The sequence below is a fragment of the Callithrix jacchus genome, chromosome 12, assembly GCF_049354715.1.
Source record: "Callithrix jacchus isolate 240 chromosome 12, calJac240_pri, whole genome shotgun sequence".
Lineage (NCBI taxonomy): Eukaryota > Metazoa > Chordata > Mammalia > Primates > Cebidae > Callithrix > Callithrix jacchus.
The window spans coordinates 125520136-125538285 of NC_133513.1; the positions used below are offsets into that span (position 1 = coordinate 125520136).

Here is an 18150-nt window from a genome sequence, read left to right on the forward strand (position 1 = left end):
CCGTCCCCACAGACACACAACCAGGGCCAGCACACCCGGGTGAGCGTGAGGGCATCACGTGGCCGTCCCCACAGACACACAACCAGGGCCAGCACACCCGGGTGAGCGTGAGGGCATCACGTGGCCGTCCCCACAGACACACAACCAGGGCCAGCACACCCGGGTGAGCGTGAGGGCATCACGTGGCCGTCCCCAAAGACACACAACCAGGGCCAGCACACCCGAGTGTGAGGGCATCACGTGGCCGTCCCCATAGACACACAACCAGGGCCAGCACACCCGGGTGAGCGTGAGGGCATCACGTGGCCGTCCCCACAGACACACAACCAGGGCCAGCACACCCGGGTGAGCGTGAGGGCATCACGTGGCCGTCCCCACAGACACACAACCAGGGCCAGCACACCCGGGTGAGCGTGAGGGCATCACGTGGCCGTCCCCACAGACACACAACCAGGGCCAGCACACCCGGGTGAGCGTGAGGGCATCACGTGGCCGTCCCCAAAGACACACAACCAGGGCCAGCACACCCGAGTGAGAGGGCATCACGTGGCCGTCCCCACAGACACACAACCAGGGCCAGCACACCCGGGTGAGCGTGAGGGCATCACGTGGCCGTCACCAAAGACACACAACCAGGGCCAGCACACCCGGGTGAGCGTGAGGGCATCACGTGGCCGTCACCAAAGACACACAACCAGGGCCAGCACACCCGGGTGAGCGTGAGGGCATCACGTGGCCGTCCCCAAAGACACACAACCAGGGCCAGCACACCCGAGTGAGAGGGCATCACGTGGCCATCCCCACAGACACACAACCAGGGCCAGCACACCCGGGTGAGCGTGAGGGCATCACGTGGCCGTCCCCACAGACACACAACCAGGGCCAGCACACCCGGGTGAGCGTGAGGGCATCACGTGGCCGTCCCTGCACACTCACAACCCCGCCCCTGGTTGTCCCTGACCACATGCTTCACGAGGAGTGAGGTGAAGGCAGAAGGGAGGTTTTGGCCTTCTCAGGGCTCCTGGAAAATGATGTGCTGGACTTCCGGGGTATGTGGCCTGCCAGGGGTCCCTACACACCTTGCCCGTGGTACAGAGAAGCCCGACCCAGCACCCCACGGCGCCCCAGCCCGCCCGTGCTTACAGACTGGGAGCTGTCCCTGCTGCTGTCCCGGGACTTGTTCTTGGCCAGGCGCTTCTTCTTCTTGTGCAGGGGCCTGGACTCCAGGATCATCTCCTCCAGCTCAAAGGTCGGGTCGCAATGCAGACGGCCTTTCTACAGAGGGATGGGTGCTGAGCCCGGCCCATGGGTGCCACCCGCGTCCAGCCCCAGGGCCCCCATCCGAGCCGCCCACAGGCTTACGTTGGGCACGAAGCCCGGCTCCACTCTCTTCTCACTCAGGTGGTCCCACCGCACGCCGGCCAGTGCTGGGGCTGCCTGCACCTCCCGGAGGCTGGAGAACCGGTGCTCAGGGTTCACAGTGAGGAGCTGCAACCAGGCCTGCATCAGAGCGCCGGGGCCCACAGCCCACCAGCACGGAACAGCCCGCCGCCCCCAGGCCAGGGCACCCTGGGGAGGGTGTTCTGCCAGGCCTGAGGCTTGGAATTCAGGAACCTCAGGGCCACGAGAGGAAGGGTGGTGCTGACATCAGGCAAAGTGCCGTGGTCGGCTCAGCATGTAGCCCGAGGGGTGCCTGACCTGAGTGGTGCCGTGGTCGGCTCAGCATGTAGCCCGAGGGGTGCCTGACCTGAGTGGTGCCGTGGTCGGCTCAGCATGTAGCCCGAGGGGTGCCTGACCTGAGTGGTGCCGTGGTTGGCTCAGCATGTAGCCCCGAGGGGTGCCTGACCTGAGTGGTGCTGCCCAAACCCCTGGCACCGGAGGACAGCAGAGGGCCCGCCGGGAAGGCTCTGCCGGGATATGCCAGGAGGTGGCAGCCAAGGCCTGGCGAGCAGCAAACACTCTGCACGTGGCTGGCCCCACGGTAACGACTCCACAGCCACTTCCTTCACCACAGGGGGCCTCTGCAGGACTCGGATCCTGGGGCAGCCATGCGTGACCAGGGAAGCGGCATCTCAGCGCTGGCACCTCCTGTCTTTCCAGGGCAAATGCCACAGACCCAGAGCCCATGCGGGGTTTCCCAGGCCTGGAGCTTGGGCAGGTGGGTCATCCCCAGTTCCCACACAGGCTCTCTCTAGCCCAGTGCCACCTTGTGAACCACCTGGGCAAGTGTGGCCAAGCTTCATGGGGCTAGAGTGGGGTTAGAGGCTGGGCTGGGGAGAGGCCCCTGCAGGCCAGGCCTCCCCAGGGCTTGAGGCTGCTTCGCTACAATCCCAGAGCAGGAGGCCCCACCTGCCTGAGAGATGGGAGCCGGGAGGCAGCCGGGCCCTCCTGATACACACTCTCCCCTCCCTGTCCTGCCCGGGTCTGGCTCTGACTCCGAATCCTCCATGGTGTTAAAGTGAGGCTCTGAATGGGGAGCTGTGCATCCCAGTCAATGCACAGCCCCAGCCCAGTCCCCAACCACAAATGGAAGGCATCGCTGATGGCCACACCCCTGTCCAGGTCCCTGCCGGGCTGATGTCCCCTGAGAGCCATTTGCAGTGGGCAGTGGCTGCCCACCTTCCCCAGGAGACACTGGGGTAAAGGGTCCCAGAGATAGCATAGGCTAGAACCCACCCAGCCCATGCCCTCCTTCCAACAGGCAGGGTACAGGGACCTGGCAATGGCTCCTCTGCGGTAACCGGCAGGGCGGGCACACGGGCCTGCTGTAAGGGTCCTGGGGACATAGCTCAGGGATCGCCAGGACACCATGACCTGGCAGGGCTCGCTTCCCGCGGCTCCGCTGCCATCTGCGGAGGCCCCACACGTTGCAGTGAAGGGACCTGTGCCGCCAGGAAGCGGGTGCCCCGAGCTGCAGGTGAATGCGAGAGGGACATGGGTGCTCAGCGGGTGAGGAGGCTCAAGACTGGGGCTCACCTTCCGCAGCAAGGCCACCATCTCCTTGGACCACGTGGGGACATACTGGACACTCACGGTGCTGAACAGCTGCACCAGGGACTCCACGGCGTTGCTGGAGTGGATGTCATACGGCCTCTAGAGGTCAGGGAGGCAGCACTGGGCAGGTCCTCTGGGCCCCCAGAACACCCAACAATGCCAGGCACAGGTGACCCCACCAGTGCCCTAAGAGGCCCCCCTCCCCCCACCCCAAGTGCAGACACAGTTCTGAGCACATCCCGGCCTTCGCCCCCGGGGGTGGGGCGCCTGGGGGTAAAGCCTGCATCTGGGTCCTGCACCATGGCTGGTGTGCCCATCTGGCTGGAATCCCAGGTCCAGACAGACCAGCCTCAGAGGGCCAGGAGAGAGCCAGCTTCCTCAGGGGTGGGGTCCCACGCAGGGCTGAGGGGTATGGTCTGCAAGCCTCAGAGGGCCAGGAGAGAGCCAGCCTCCGGGTCTCCAGGACTGGCCTTGCCATGGCCACCAACGGTGAGAGCAAGCACAGGGCCCCGCAAGACACTTTTTGCAGAAGGTTCCAAGGCAGCACCCCTGCTGGCCAGTCCTCAGCCCTGTCCGCCCACACAGAGGCCAGCCTGCAGGCCCCCACAATGCTCCGGGAAACCACCTTGAGTCTGTCCTTCCTCCCCCTGGCTCAGGCATCCCACCACCGACTGCGCTTGCCTAAAGCGTGACTCCTCAGGCAGAGCGGAGGCATCCCCGAACGCCTGGGCACTGGCGCGGCCACCTCCCCGCCTGGCATTAAGGCCACCTGCTGGTGGCGGCAGCCAGCAGGGGCCTGACGGCCAAGTCCAGGGCTGCCAGGGGTGCATACCCATCCTCTCAGCAGCTCGTATGCCATCACCCCCACCGACCACCAGTCCACCTCGAAGGAGTAGCCGGTCCCGCCGTTGACAAAAGAGTGGAAGATCTCCGGAGCTTTCCGACAGAAAGAAGGAACAGCTGAGCTGCCGCAGGGTCACAGCCCAGACCCGTGGGCACAAAGCTGGCACCCCGCGGCCACACCGAGACCGGGCCGCCTCCAGGGTGGACGGAGAAGCCGCTGAGGCCTGTCCTTCACACCTGGAGAAAGCCAGCTCCCACCAGGAACCCCAGCTCGGGCTCACCCATGTACGGCTTGGTGCCCGCTAGCGCCGTCGCCCGCTCCCCATCCTTGATGATGGTGGCGATGTTGAAGTCAGTCAGGTGCGCGTGTCCTGTGCGGAGAGGGGGCAGGCGTGACTGTTCCAGGACCAGAGATGCATCCTTGTGGGCAGGACCCCCCTAACCTACTGCTCCATCCCTGCCAGCACGCAGACTGGGCTTTACACACCCAGCCCCCACCCACCTGGGCCTCACAGAGCCGGCCCCACCCACCTCTCTCATCCAGGAGAATGTTGTCAGGCTTGACATCTCTAGAAAGGGCAGAAAGTGGGAAGGTGAGTTGGGAAATCTGCCGTTTCTGCCCTGGAATCCTCACTGCAATTCCTGGAGTCCCCAGGACACTCCATCTACCCACTTGAGGTAGAGGCCTAGGAGCTTGACTTGCTCGTTAGACGATGCTAGGACCTCACACCCCTGGGTGGGGGCAGAGGTGATAAAGTCAGCCACTTCGTTTCCTGTGGCATCTGGACAGCAGCACAGACCTGGTACCAGACACTGGGCGGGGGCCTGGAGCCCCAGAGGACAAGAGGAATTGCTGGCAGGGTCTGCCCTCCCCGCTGCAGCCTGGCCTCCAGGAGATCAAGCTGCCTCAGCTGTCACTTTGCTCCGATTTCCGGGCACACAGCTGCCACTCAGTGACTGGTGCTGGGTCAAGACCAGACATCAGAGTCCCCAGAAGCAGAAATGCAAACAGAAGTCTATTCGACTTTAAAATATACCTCACGGATATCTTCATTTTGTTCCATAGCTGCAGAATCTCAGCCTAATTCCTGCCTCCCAATTTCACTTCCTTCATAATCTGCTTCCTAATTTCATCTGCTTTAAGCTAATGTTAAAATTAGTTTGGATTCCCCGGGACATGGTGGACGGGCAAACGGGAGCCTTCAGTCAAACGAACCAGGTGAACGCCCCCTGCTGTGACCCGGCACGTGGTCTGTCCACCAGGGCTAACGGCCCTCTGGGCCCAGTCTCAGCTGCAGCTGCTTGGACAAGGCCCCCTAGACGGACACCCAGCTTGCAGCTATGGGGCTGACCTGGTCGGCACGGGTGCCACAGCTGGGGGCAGGCTCTCAGGCAAGGGTGGGGCAGAGGAGATGGACAGCTCTGTGGAAGTGTGGACGTGCCAGCGGCCTGACTCGAGGCTGCAGCAGCCACAGCCACCTCAACAGGTGCCCCTGCCGTTCACCACGCACTCACCTGTGGATGATGTGCTGGGCACGCAGGTAGTCCAGGGCCAGCGCCATCTCACAGATGTACAGCCTCACTGTGTCCTCGGAGAACTGCACATTCTGCTGCAGGTGGTAGCGGAGGTCTCCGCCCAGAAGCAGGTCCACAACCATGAACATGTCCTCCTCGTCCTGGAAGGAGTACCTGTGGGAACCAATGGAGGGCCTGGTGTGCGCACCGCTGGAGAGCCAGTCATGGGTGCTCCCATAGCTGACACATCTCCCACTAAGGACCACAGCCCCACACCAGCATCAGCGCCCAGGCATTCCCAGAGCAGGGGCCTGCCCAAGGCACTGATTCCACCCAAGTCCAGCACTGCTCTGAACCCAGACCCTGAGCAATGACAGACCACCCTATGCTGGAGTGCTGGAGCCCAGCTGCGGGCCAGAGGCACTGGTGAGTGGCAAATGCAGAGCAGAACTGCTGTGCCCATCGCTGGGTTGCTTCGAGCTGCCCTGGCTCCTCTTCGGTAACATGGGGATTCAAACATCTGCCTTGCAGGGTTGTTAAGGAAAACGAGGCAGTGTATGCAAAAGTCTTGATGGTGTCAGGCATTTACTAACGGCATCCACGGTGATGACGATGGCAGTGACGACAGTGGCACTGGTGGTGGCGATGCTGACAACAGCGACTGTAACCCTATGGTGACAGTGTGACGGTGATGGTGATGGTGACAGCAGTGGCTGTGTCTACAGTGTGACCGTGACGGTGATGGTGACAGCAGTGGCTGTGTCTACAGTGTGACCGTGATGGTGACAGTGATGGTGACAGCAGTGGCTGTGTCTACAGTGTGACCGTGATGGTGACGGTGATGGTGACAGCAGTGGCTGTGTCTACAGTGTGACCGTGATGGTGACGGTGATGGTGACAGCAGTGGCTGTGTCTACAGTGTGACGGTGATGGTGACAGCAGTGGCTGTGTCTACAGTGTGACCGTGATGGTGACGGTGATGGTGACAGCAGTGGCTGTGTCTACAGTGTGACCATGAAGGTGACAGCAGTGGCTGTGTCTACAGTGTGACCATGATGGTGACGGTGATGGTGACAGCAGTGGCTGTGTCTACAGTGTGACGGTGATGGTGACGGTGATGGTGACAGCAGTGGCTGTGTCTACAGTGTGATGGTGATGGTGACAGCAGTGGCTGTGTCTACAGTGTGACGGTGATGGTGACGGTGATGGTGACAGCAGTGGCTGTGTCTACAGTGTGACGGTGATGGTGACAGCAGTGGCTGTGTCTACAGTGTGACCGTGATGGTGATGGTGATGGTGACAGCAGTGGCTGTGTCTACAGCGATGGCGGTGAAGACAGCGGTGATGTGAGTGGTGATGGTGACGCAATGGTGGTGATGGTGATGGTGGTGACGGTATAGTGGTAATGCTGCTGCTGGTGATGAAAATGATGATGGAGATGTGAGTGTTGGTGGTGACGGCAGTCATGGAGGTGGTGGCAGTGATGGTGGGGATAATGGTAATGCTGGTGGTGGGTGAGGATGATGGTGATGATAGTGATGACGGTGATGGTGGCCACGATGGTGGTGGTGATGGCGATGGTGGCAGTGGTATAATACTGGTGATACTGGTGGTGGCGGTGAAGATGATGGTGTTGGCAATGATAATGGTGATGGTGGTGGTGATGGTGATGGTGGTGATACTGGTGGTGATGGTGAAGGCAGTGGTGGTGACGATGGTGATGGTGATGATGGTGGTGGTGATGGTGGTGGTGATGGTGGCCACGATGGTGGTGGTGATGGCGATGGTGGCAGTGGTATAATACTGGTGATACTGGTGGTGGCAGTGAAGATGATGGTGTTGGCAATGATAATGGTGATGGTGGTGGTGATGGTGATGGTGGTGATGGTGGTGGTGGTGATACTGGTGGTGATGGTGATGATGGTGATGGTGGTGATGGTGGTGGTGGTGATACTGGTGGTGATGGTGAAGGCAGTGGTGGTGACGATGGTGATGGTGATGGTGGTGGTGATGGTGAAGGCAGTGGTGGTGATGGTGGTGATGGTGGTGGTGGTGGTGGTGGTGGTGATGGTGGTGGTGATGGTGATGGTGGTGATGGTGGTGGTGGTGATACTGGTGGTGATGGTGAAGGCAGTGGTGGTGACGGTGATGGTGATGGTGGTGGTGATGATGATGGTGGTGATGGTGGTGATGATGGTGGTGATGGTGATGGTGGTGGTTATGGTCGTGGTGATGGTGGTGGTGGTGGTGGTGATGGTGGTGGTGGTGGTGATGGTGATGGTGATGATGGTGGTGGTGATGATGGTGGTGGTGATGGTGGTGGTGGTAGTGATGGTGGTGATGGTGATGGTGGTAGTGATGATGGTGGTGGTGATGGTGGTGGTGGTGGTGATGGTGATGGTGGTAGTGATGATGGTGGTGGTGATGGTGGTGGTGGTGGTGATGGTGGTAGTGATGATGGTGGTGGTGATGGTGATGATGGTGGTAGTGATGGTGGTGATGATGGTGGTGATGGTGGTGGTAGTGATGGTGGTGATGGTGATGGTGGTGGTGGTGGTGATGGTGATGGTGGTAGTGATGATGGTGGTGGTGATGGTGATGATGGTGGTAGTGATGGTGGTGATGGTGGTGATGATGGTGATGGTGGTGGTGGTAGTGATGGTGGTGATGGTGATGGTGATGGTGGTGATGGTGGTAGTGATGATGGTGGTGGTGATGGTGATGGTGGTGGTGATGGTGATGATGGTGATGGTGGTGATGATGGTGGTGATGGTGATGATGGTGGTAGTGATGATGGTGGTGGTGATGGTGATGGTGGTGGTGATGGTGATGATGGTGATGGTGGTGATGATGGTGGTGATGGTGGTGATGGTGGTGGTGATGGTAGTGATGGTGGTGGTGATGGTGGTGATGGTGGTAGTGATGGTGGTGATGGTGGTGATGATGGTGGTGATGGTGGTGGTGGTAGTGATGGTGGCGGTGGTGGCGATGGTGGTGATGGTGGTAGTGATGGTGGTGATGGTGGTGATGGTGGTGGTGATGGTGATGGTGGTGGCGATGGTGATGGTGGTGATGGTGGTGATGGTGGTGATGGTGGTGGTGATGGTGGTGGTGGCGGCGATGGTGGTGATGGTGGTGGTGATGGTGATGGTGGTGATGGTGGTGATGGTGATGATGGTGGTGGTAATGGTGGTGATAAACATGATGATCAAGAAGGTAATAATGGCTATAGCAAAAAAATACTTTAAGGATCTCCATCCACTTCGCAATCTTTTTCTGTGAGCTCTCAGAGGTAACTCTAATGGCTAAATGACAGGGCCTCTCAAGAATAATGACACAGAGAACTCATTTTTCATGTGATGTCGCTCTACTTGTCTTCCAAAAGCTTGCCATCCTCATCCTCATTGAAAGGTGGCCTGGAGAGGGTGGTACAGGCTGGGGACTGGGGAAGGGATGTGGAAATGCTGCCACTGGGCAAAGGACTCAGGATGTCAGGCCTCAGGATAGGCCCGTGGGCCCTGGAGAACAGCCAGAAGGGCAGGAGACACTCCCACGCCTGGAGGCAAGAATGTGGTGACACTGGCCCGCATGGTACAGCCCCAGAAGGGCAGGAGACACTCCCACACCTGGAGGCAAGAATTGGTTACACTGCCCCGCATGGTACGGCCCCAGAAGGGCAGGAGACATGTCCTGGCAGGTGGCCTGTGGGGACAGGGACAGCTGCAGCAGGAGTGGAAGGAAAGTTAATATGCTTCATATATAAATCCTAACAATGGCTCAGAGCCCCGAGTCTGCCAGATGAGGAAACTAAGACCCTGGAGGTGAGGTGTGTCACCCCCAGCAGGGTGGAGGGCTTCAGCGCAGGAGCTCATGCTCCTGACCACTGGACAATCCTGCCTCCCAGCAGAGGCCAGGAGGGCTGGGGAGAGGGGAAGCCTAGGGCCCCAGGAGAGAGAAATCCTGGGTCTTCTTCGTCCGCAGACCCCTCAGTGCCAGTGTTGTGGCTGAGTGTCAATCACGACAGCCGCCCATTCCTGCAGGGCTGCGGACCACGCCTGCCTCACAGAGAGCTCCTGCCCTCCCCACTGCCCCAGGAGTAAGCACCACTGTTCAATGACAAAGAAGCTGACCCAGGCCCAACCCTCCTTGGCCACTGGGTGGCAGGGGCAGGTCTCAGGGACACTGGTGCTCAGACACCCTCAGCTTTAGAACCACTGCCCAGAATGCCAAAAACAAGACCACGGGCCACAAAGACATCCTCTAGCCACGCCAACCCTCTGCCTGCCTGGGACCAGATGGCCGCAGGAGGCCAGATCCCCAGGAGGTCATAGTGAGTGAGAACAGCAGCCATGCACAGATGGTGCAGCTGAGGGGCCGGGAGCCGGGGGGGGCTGTGGCCACCGCTCAGGATCCTTCCTCTGGGGTTGGGCAGCCCACAGCTCCCCGTGCCCAAGGCCTTGGTCAGCATCTCCCTGTCTCTCGCCAGCTGCCCTGGAAGGCTAGGCTTTGAACACTCCTCCCCAGCAATTATGGAGAACAGCCACATAACAACATGCCTAGGCACATTGCACAGCCTCTGGAAAGTGGCCACTGTCCACTGCGAAGTCCCTCTTCCTATTGCAGTGACCCCAGGTAAGTAGCCAGCTAGGGGGCAGGTCTGGGCTCTAAGTGAGTCTCTGAAGCAGCTGGCCCCAAATCTATTCTCACAGCAAAGGCACTGGCCCTGGCTCGCTCTCACCCCACTCGAAGTCCTCCTGCTGCCTCTTCCTTTGAGTTTAGCTAATGGGCCCTCAGTGAAGGTAAAGGGGGTTTCAATCCCTCCGAGACTGCCAGCCAGGACCAGGACTGCATGCCACCTGACCCCCACCAGCTGCTCGAACACGCTGTGTTCCACAGGAGCTTCTGGGAAAAACACCGCCTGTGAGCACATACTGGAGCACACCGTCCATTGTGGGAGGAAGACGGCCAGGGAAGACCCTGTGCTGGGGAGAACCTCTGTACTGGGGAGCACTCCTGAGTTGGGGAGCACCCTTGCATCAGGGAGGACTCCCAGACAGGAAGGGGATGAACCTCTCAGCAGAGGGGAGGTTCCAACACCTCCTGGAGCTGGTCTTGGAGTTCATTTTTTTGGAAGGCACTCCAGGTCAGTCCCTAAACTCTCCCCCACTGACTGCTGCCAAAGACTCCATGGGGAGGCACACCTCCCTTTTAGGGAAGCCCCGAGCTTCTGGCATGCTCAGCAGAAATGCCGCATTAACTAACCCCAGCATGCTACAGTCACCTGCCAACCCTGAGGCATAGAAAGGGACATGAATGGGGCAGGGCAGAAAGGGCCTGTGGGTGGTGGAGGCATCCCCGAGGCACGAGGGCCAGGGAGCACCAAGGGCAGGAGAGGATGGTCAGTGCCGTCCCAGCTTCAGGGCAGCCAGTCTCTCAGCAGCGAGGCCAGGCCCCATGGCAGGCTCACCAGAGGTTCACCAGGAAGACATGCTCAATCTCCTGCAGGATCTCCAGCTCCCGGAAGACGTTGCGGACCTCGTCCCGCTCGATGCACTGTTGCTTGTTCATGTATTTCATGGCATACATCTTCTCCGTGTCCCGCTTCTGCACGATGCACACCTGGAGGACACAGGCTGATCGGCAGGACGCCTGGGATTGCACGGGGATGGACGCCTGAGGATGCCTGGGGACCCACCACAGTCCCTCCACTGCCTGGACGCAGCAGATGCTTTCCTCTGCCACATACAGTAACGTATTTGTTCTGGGGATTAGGACACGGATGTTTTGGGGGCCATGATTCTGCCCCCAGAAGTTCCTGTATTGCTTAGTGTGTGGCCCTGGAGACACCTGTCTCAGTCACATCCTGGCTCCGTGGCTGTTCTTGGAGACCTCTCCCTGAGATTCAGTCCTGTTGTGAAGCAAAGTGGTGACCCTCCCTCCCTCCAGGGGCCTCTGGGAGTCAAACTGTGAGAGCACAGGCTAGCCCAGACTAGGAAAGCGTGTCTGATTGTGCCAAGCAGTGGCCTGAGTGGATCCAGGGGCAGCCCCGTGGCACAGGAGACAGTGGCTTGGTCTGGCGCATGGGCACTAAATGTGGCCTCTCCAGGAAGCTGGCACCAGGCATGGCCTCAGCACCACCCTGCCCGGTGGGTGGGGAAAGCTGGGCCTGGAGGGACAGGAAGTACCCTGTGCTGGGGGCTACCCAGAGGCATATGTGCTGATTGGGGCTCCTGAAAATGTGGCCACACCTGCCCAGGAGTGGGGACAGTGCAGGCAGCACAGCAAGAACAGGCAGAGGCTGAGCTTAAACAAGGCCACCTTGGGAGGGCTGGGCGGGATTTCTCCTGAACTGCCTACATTTCCTATAACCACGTTTTAAATTATTATGTTGAAAGTCAGTTGAAGGTTTCTGAATGACAATGAGTGTAAGCAGCAGCAGCCCCTGGCCACCCACTTCAGCCCCGAGGCCCCTCTCCTGCTGCTTCCCGCTGCCACCAGGGCAGAGTGGCGTGGCTCAGCAGCACGGCCTCCCTCCCATGCACCTGCCCGCAGGGGGCAGAGTCCCGTCCTCCAGACAGAAACCCCAGCCTCACTTGGCGCAGGCACAGAAGGAGCAGAGCCTGCCCGCACCTGCCCCAGAGCTCATGCCCTCCTGCACAGGGCCACTGGATGCCCGGGGCAGCAACCACAGGTCCAGAAACTGCTCCAGAAAGGCTGGTTCCTGCCCGGGGCTGGGACAGGACAGGCTGTGAGACGAACAGGGTGGAAAAACCAAACCCCTACCCTCTGCCCTCAGGAGCCTGGCTTGGGGGCACTGGCTGAGCCCAGGGCTTTTGCTTCTGCTGGGAAGCTGGGGCGGGGCTGCCGAGCCCACCTCACACAGGGTCTGCCCGGGGCAGTGCCTGCACCTGCTGCCCAAGGCCCTCTCCGGCAGTCTGAAGCCCCAGGCTTTGTGAGCCGCCCCAGAAAGCTACCTGCCTGAGTGACCCAACCCTCTCTGGGGTCCTGCTGCCCTGCCTGCTCATGTTGCAGGTCAGCTCTCAGAGGGGATCTCTGGAAGAACACGCCTTCCCTTGGGGTGCTGAACTCCCACAGCCCACTCACCAGGGGACAGGTGCTCCTGGCTTCCCATGCCCTCTGGGCCCAGCCACAGGGGCAGTGGACACCAATGGGTGTCTACTCCAGACGGGTCCTCACCCTCCCACTGGGCAAGCACATCCAGGACCACCCCCTCTCCCAAGGCTGTGGCCTGGGCTCCGTCTGGGACCGGTCCTTGGCCCTGTGACTGGAGCCTGCTCTCCCGGTCATACACGTCCAGTCACCCGTGGCCAGGGAGCAGAGACAGAAAAGCCACCTGGGTTCAGGGCCTGGCCTCACACACCCTGGCTCCTTTGTCCACCACAACAAAGCAGCAGATCCGTTTCCCTCCAGCCTCAGTTTCCCCACCTGTGAAACAAACTGCCGTGGATGGTGGCACCATCAGCCACGATCCAAGTCCCTGTCCTGGCCCTGTGGGAGGAGCTGCCCTGGGGCGCAGGGGAGAGGTAGGGTCAGACCCAGGTGTCCCGAGGCTTTGGGCTCTGTGTTCTGGAACATTCTTAGCTCAACTGCAATTCAAGAAAAGTTCGTAAGTCTCTCTATGTGGCAGCAGCATGCAGGGTACTGGCGGTGCAGGGTGAGGTGCCATGCCGCTCCCTGGGACCCTCAGGAGAATGCCTCGACCCCCTGCAGTACACCCAAGTGTGTCCTCAAAAGACATGGCCACACTCACAGGCCACCAGGAGCCTTGGAATGTGGCCTTACTGGGAATAAAGTTCTTTGAAGGTATAATTGAGGATCTGGAGGTCTTGAATCAGGATGGGCCCTAACACCAACCACAGGCATTCTTGTAAGAGGCAGAAAAGAGAAGATGTGACGCAGGCATGGGGGTGAGGTGGTGTGAAGGTGGAGCAGAGCCAGCCTGGGGATGGGGGATGGAGTGACGTGGCTGCTAGCTGAGGACACCAGCAGTGGCCAGCAGTCCCCGGACGCCAGGAGAAGCACAGAGGGTCCTCCTACCAGGGCCTCCCAGCAGCCCCCAGACGCCATGGGAAGGCACAGAGGGTCCTCCTACCAGGGCCTCCCAGCAGCCCCCAGACGCCATGGGAAGGCACAGAGGGTCCTCCTACCAGGGCCTCCCAGCAACCCCCGGACGCCAAGAGAAGCACAGAGGGTCCTCCTACCAGGGCCTCCCAGCAGCCCCCAGACGCCACGGGAAGGCACAGAGGGTCTTCCCACAGAGCTTCCCAGCAGCCCCCGGACGCCAGGAGAAACACAGAGGGTCTTCCCACAGAGCTTCCCAGCAGCCCCCGGATGCCAGGAGAAGCACAGAGGGTCTTCCCACAGAGCTTCCCAGCAGCCCCCGGATGCCAGGAGAAGCACAGAGGGTCTTCCCACAGAGCTTCCCAGCAGCCCCTGGATGCCAGGAGAAGCACAGAGGGTCTTCCCACAGAGGATCTTCCTACCGGGGCCGTGCAGAGGAACCACCCTACCAGATGTCAGGCTTCCCATCACCAGAATGACAAGAAACTTCTGCTATTTGCAGAAAACGAGGTGTGGAACTTTGTTCTGGGAAGAAACTCACCTTCTCCGTGCCTCCAGTGTACAAGCATCCCTGAAAACACCCTGCGTGCTTGGGCATCTGCAGCCACGTCTGCGGGCAGCAGCCTCACCCGAGCACATGCTGCGCCCTCACCCGAGCACCTGCTCTCTCCTTGCCACCTGCCAACCCAGCAGTCCACTTCCCCCAACCTCCCCCATCATTTTCCCACCCAGGACAGCAGGCAGGGTCCTGGCCCTGCCTCTTGTTATCAGGACCCGCCCTGAGGCTTGGACGGTCAGGCACACTCAGGTGGTTTGGGTGCTGTGGGGTTTGGACGATCAGACACACTCAGGTGGTTTGGGTGCTGTGGGGTTTGGACGATCAGGCACACTCAGGTGGTTTGGGTGCTGTGGGGTTTGGATGGTCAGGCACTCGGGTGGTTTGGGTGCTGTGGGGTTTGGATGGTCAGGCACACTCAGGTGGTTTGGGTGCTGTGGGGTTTGGATGGTCAGGCACACTCAGGTGGTTTGGGTGCTGTGGGGTTTGGACGGTCAGGCACACTCAGGTGGTTTGGGTGCTGTGGGGTTTGGATGGTCAGGCACTCGGGTGGTTTGGGTGCTGTGGGGTTTGGATGGTCAGGCACACTCAGGTGGTTTGGGTGCTGTGGGGTTTGGATGGTCAGGCACACTCAGGTGGTTTGGGTGCTGTGGGGTTTGGATGGTCAGGCACTCGGGTGGTTTGGGTGCTGTGGGGTTTGGACGATCAGGCACACTCAGGTGGTTTGGGTGCTGTGGGGTTTGGATGGTCAGGCACTCGGGTGGTTTGGGTGCTGTGGGGTTTTCCCTCGAAGTGGATTTGATGAAGTCAATCACATCATCGTGCTCTCAGGTAAAGACACAGAGAAAAGGTTTGGGTCAAAAGCAGGCGGGTCTCAGGCCTGACAGAGGAGGCTCCAGTTAGTGGTGCCATCAAGCCCTGGGGTTGGTGCAGTCTCTGTCTGGAGGGACCTCGGCACCGGAGATCACGCAGAGCAGTGTTTACAAAAAAAAAAAACTGGAAAGCCGGTGGGCGGCCTTCTCTGACCAAGCCTGGGGGCTGAGGCAGGCAGGCCCGACTCATCCGCTTCCTCCAGGAAACCGGTCCCTGCCTTCCTGAATGCTTCCTCTGAACATCGACTTAAGCTCACGGAGGAAATGGGTTTAGAGAAAATGGAGTTAGAGGAAACAGAATTAGAGGGAACGGAGTTAGAGGTCTTGCCATGAAGAGGAACAAGTCTGCCCAGGCTCGGGAGCCCTGGCTTTTCCTGTGAAATGCCACTGACGGGGAGGCCACGGCACCACTTGGAACAGGCCACGTGACGGCCATTTCAACTGAATGCTGTTTACACATTTGCAGATTTAAGTGATTCACCCAAGCTCTTTCTCTTTCCAAGTAATTCTTGTTCCCCAGAAAGCAAATGCCTACGACCTCTAAACGGCATAATGAAAGCACCTCCTAACCCTACCTGGGGGAGCTTCTAACATCCCAAGGAGAGGTGGAGCCTGGGGACGCGGGGATAGCAGGGTGGGACAGGGCAAGGCAGGCTCTCCCCCAGGGATCAGTGCCAGGCACCACAAAAACAGGAGGGCCAGTACCCAGGACAGGCCTGGAGAAGGTGTCTGCAGCAGCTGAGGAAGGGACAGCCTGGCATGGGGCCTCCAGGGAGGGTGCTGGGGTCAGAGGAGTCCCCCAGGCAGAGCTGGGCTCCCATGGACTCCAGAGGCTGCTCCACCTCCCTCTCTCCTCCTGCCGCTCCTGAAAGCCCCCTGAAGTTTTTTTCTTCATGTCTCTGAGAAGCTGTGTCCACAGGCTACTTGTCCCAGGCCCCTCTCCCCAGCTGAGCTCAGTATTCTCATATGGTGAGTGGGAATCAGCTTTGGGGTTTCAGTTTTCCCCAACACTAAGTGGCTGCTTCCTAGGCCATGGCCGGTGAAGTTAACGAGGCTACAAACCTCTCAGAAAGAGGTGGGCATGGGCAGGTCCACCGAGGGGCCAGGGCGGCAGCTGTAGCACCATGCTACCGAAGGCACCGCGTGATGCTGAGGTTCTTCTTACATCCGCTGCAGGTTGGAGGGGAGAGTTTGTCCCAGGAGGTTAGGAACCCCGTGCCCTGTGACTGTCAGGTGTTGGTGGTTGGGCAGGGCACCCAGACCACTGGCTTCCTGGGGACGGAGCACCTCCCATGCCCACACTTGCAGGGACGCTTGTTCTCCCATCTAAATTCAGAACATGGCCACAGGGCTAAGCACACAGCTGGTGACTGCAGGACAGCCCCTTGGCAATGGCTGCCATCCCTCAGCTGCTTCATGCTGGCTGGAACATCACTGGGCATGGAAGAACAGATGGGCTGTGGTGCCGTCTGAGTCCTTGCTACTGTGGAATCCTGTTTTCTGGTGGTTGCACACAAGCAATCGTTCTGACGAGGTGTGGAATTCTTGGCTAACTCATATCTTCATACAGAGCCCGGAGATGCCGCTCCTGAGTGGCCGAGAACCTGTGGCCACACAGACTCTCCCGTGGCCTATAACCAAGGCTCTTAGCACTTTGCCTGGCTACTCCCAGCTTTCCCCCTGCCCAGGAGTTAGGACCTGCGTGCAGGGATGTCGCAGCCTGTGATCCGTCTTGGGGGCCTCCATCCATGCTGCCCGAGCTTCCCAGCTGCTTCAGGGGAGCTGTGCCAGCTGTTTCTCCCTTGCACTCTCCTGATACCTCCCGACACATCCCCGAGTCCCAGGCTGTACCTCCATGCCCCTTCCTCACCTGCCACATCCCCAGGCCTTGCTGCAGTCCCCTCTGAAACACAGGGCTCCTCTGGCAGGTTTGCCCAGCTTCCTTTCTCTGCCATGCCCTGCTGCTAGGTGAGGTCTCTATGAATTCTTGGGGGGGTCTCTGGCTGGCCCTTGGCTCACAATCAGCACTCCCTCTCAGCTGTTTCTGCAATGCTGTGAGCTGGAAGGGTTTCACCCTCCACACCAAGCCCCATGCTCTGTATGGCCCCTCACGCCATGGCTCTCCCCTACCTGCTCGGAGAGTGGTGGGAGGCCAGGGCCAGTGTGGCCGCCATCCATTCCCATCAGGCAGGGCCCACCTCTTCTTGCTTCTCTGGCTGCCTCAAACCTGTGGCTCTTGGGAGCTGCCAGGGGGTCCTGGGGGGCTGGAGGTCAGGTAAAGATAGGAAGTCTATGCTGTGCACATGGGCTCATTTGTTACAGCAGCCAGTGGACACTTATGCAGTATGCCCACCACGGCAGGTGGGAAGCTCGTGTGGCATGTGCACCACGGCAAGTGACGTGGCTGTGATGGGACTGAGGGGAGGGAGGCACATGGCACAGGGGATGCCAGACATGGTTGGGGAGAAAGGGAGGTGAAGCTGTGACTGGTGTGAGTGGTGTGAGCCGTGTGAGTGGTGTGAGTGGTGTGAGCTGCGAGAGGTGTGAGTGGTGTGAGGGTGTGAGCTGCGAGAGGTGTGAGTGGTGTGAGGGTGTGAGCTGTGAGCTGTGAGTGGTGTGAGCCATGTGAGAGGTGTGAGTGGTGTGAGGGTGTGAGCTGTGAGCTGTGAGAGGTGTGACTGGTGTGAGCTGTGAGTGATGTGAGGGTGTGAGCTGTGAGAGGTGAGTGGTGTGAGGGTGTGAGCTGTGAGAAGTGTGAGTGGTGTGAGCTGTGAGAGGTGTGAGTGGTGTGAGCTGTGAGAAGTGTGAGTGGTGTGAGCTGTGAGAGGTGTGAGTGGTGTGAGGGTGTGAGCTGTGAGAGGTGTGAGTGGTGTGAGTGGTGTGAGCTGTGAGTGGTGTGAGCCATGTGAGAGGTGTGAGTGGTGTGAGGGTGTGAGCTGTGAGTGGTGTGAGAGGTGTGAGTGGTGTGAGAGGTGTGAGTGGTGTGAGGGTGTGAGGGTGTGAGCTGTGAGCTGTGAGAGGTGTGAGTGGTGTGAGGGTGTGAGCTGTGAGAGGTGTGAGTGGTGTGAGCTGTGAGTGGTGTGAGCTGTGAGAGCTGTGAGTGGTGTGAGGGTGTGAGCTGTGAGTGGTGTGAGGGTATGAGCTGTGAGTGGTGTGAGCTGTGAGAGCTGTGAGTGGTGTGAGGGTGTGAGCTGTGAGAGGTGTGAGTGGTGTGAGCTGTGAGTGGTGTGAGCCATGTGAGAGGTGTGAGGGTGTGAGCTGTGAGAGGTGTGAGTGGTGTGAGGGTGT

General features: G+C 59.7%; 1 protein-coding gene across 8 annotated transcripts in view; it reads right to left on the reverse strand.

Moving 5' to 3' along the window:
• STK32C (serine/threonine kinase 32C) overlaps positions 1–18150 on the reverse strand; it is a 114126-nt gene that overhangs the window by 12635 nt on the left and 83341 nt on the right. For 4 of the 8 annotated variants that reach the window (XM_054243491.2, XM_054243496.2, XM_054243494.2 and 1 more), the window contains exons 3-10: positions 10820–10971; positions 5353–5526; positions 4369–4406; positions 4119–4208; positions 3827–3930; positions 2977–3093; positions 1363–1488; positions 1144–1275 (exon numbers count right to left, since the gene is read on the reverse strand). In XM_054243491.2, the coding sequence (XP_054099466.1) occupies positions 1144–1275; positions 1363–1488; positions 2977–3093; positions 3827–3930; positions 4119–4208; positions 4369–4406; positions 5353–5526; positions 10820–10971 (933 nt within the window). Of the gene's footprint in view, positions 1–1143; positions 1276–1362; positions 1489–1658; positions 1797–1846; positions 3094–3826; positions 3931–4118; positions 4209–4368; positions 4407–5352; positions 5527–10819; positions 10972–18150 lie in introns of those variants that run through there. The other 4 variants (XR_013525201.1, XR_013525203.1, XR_013525202.1 and 1 more) reach the window with 1 other exon arrangement.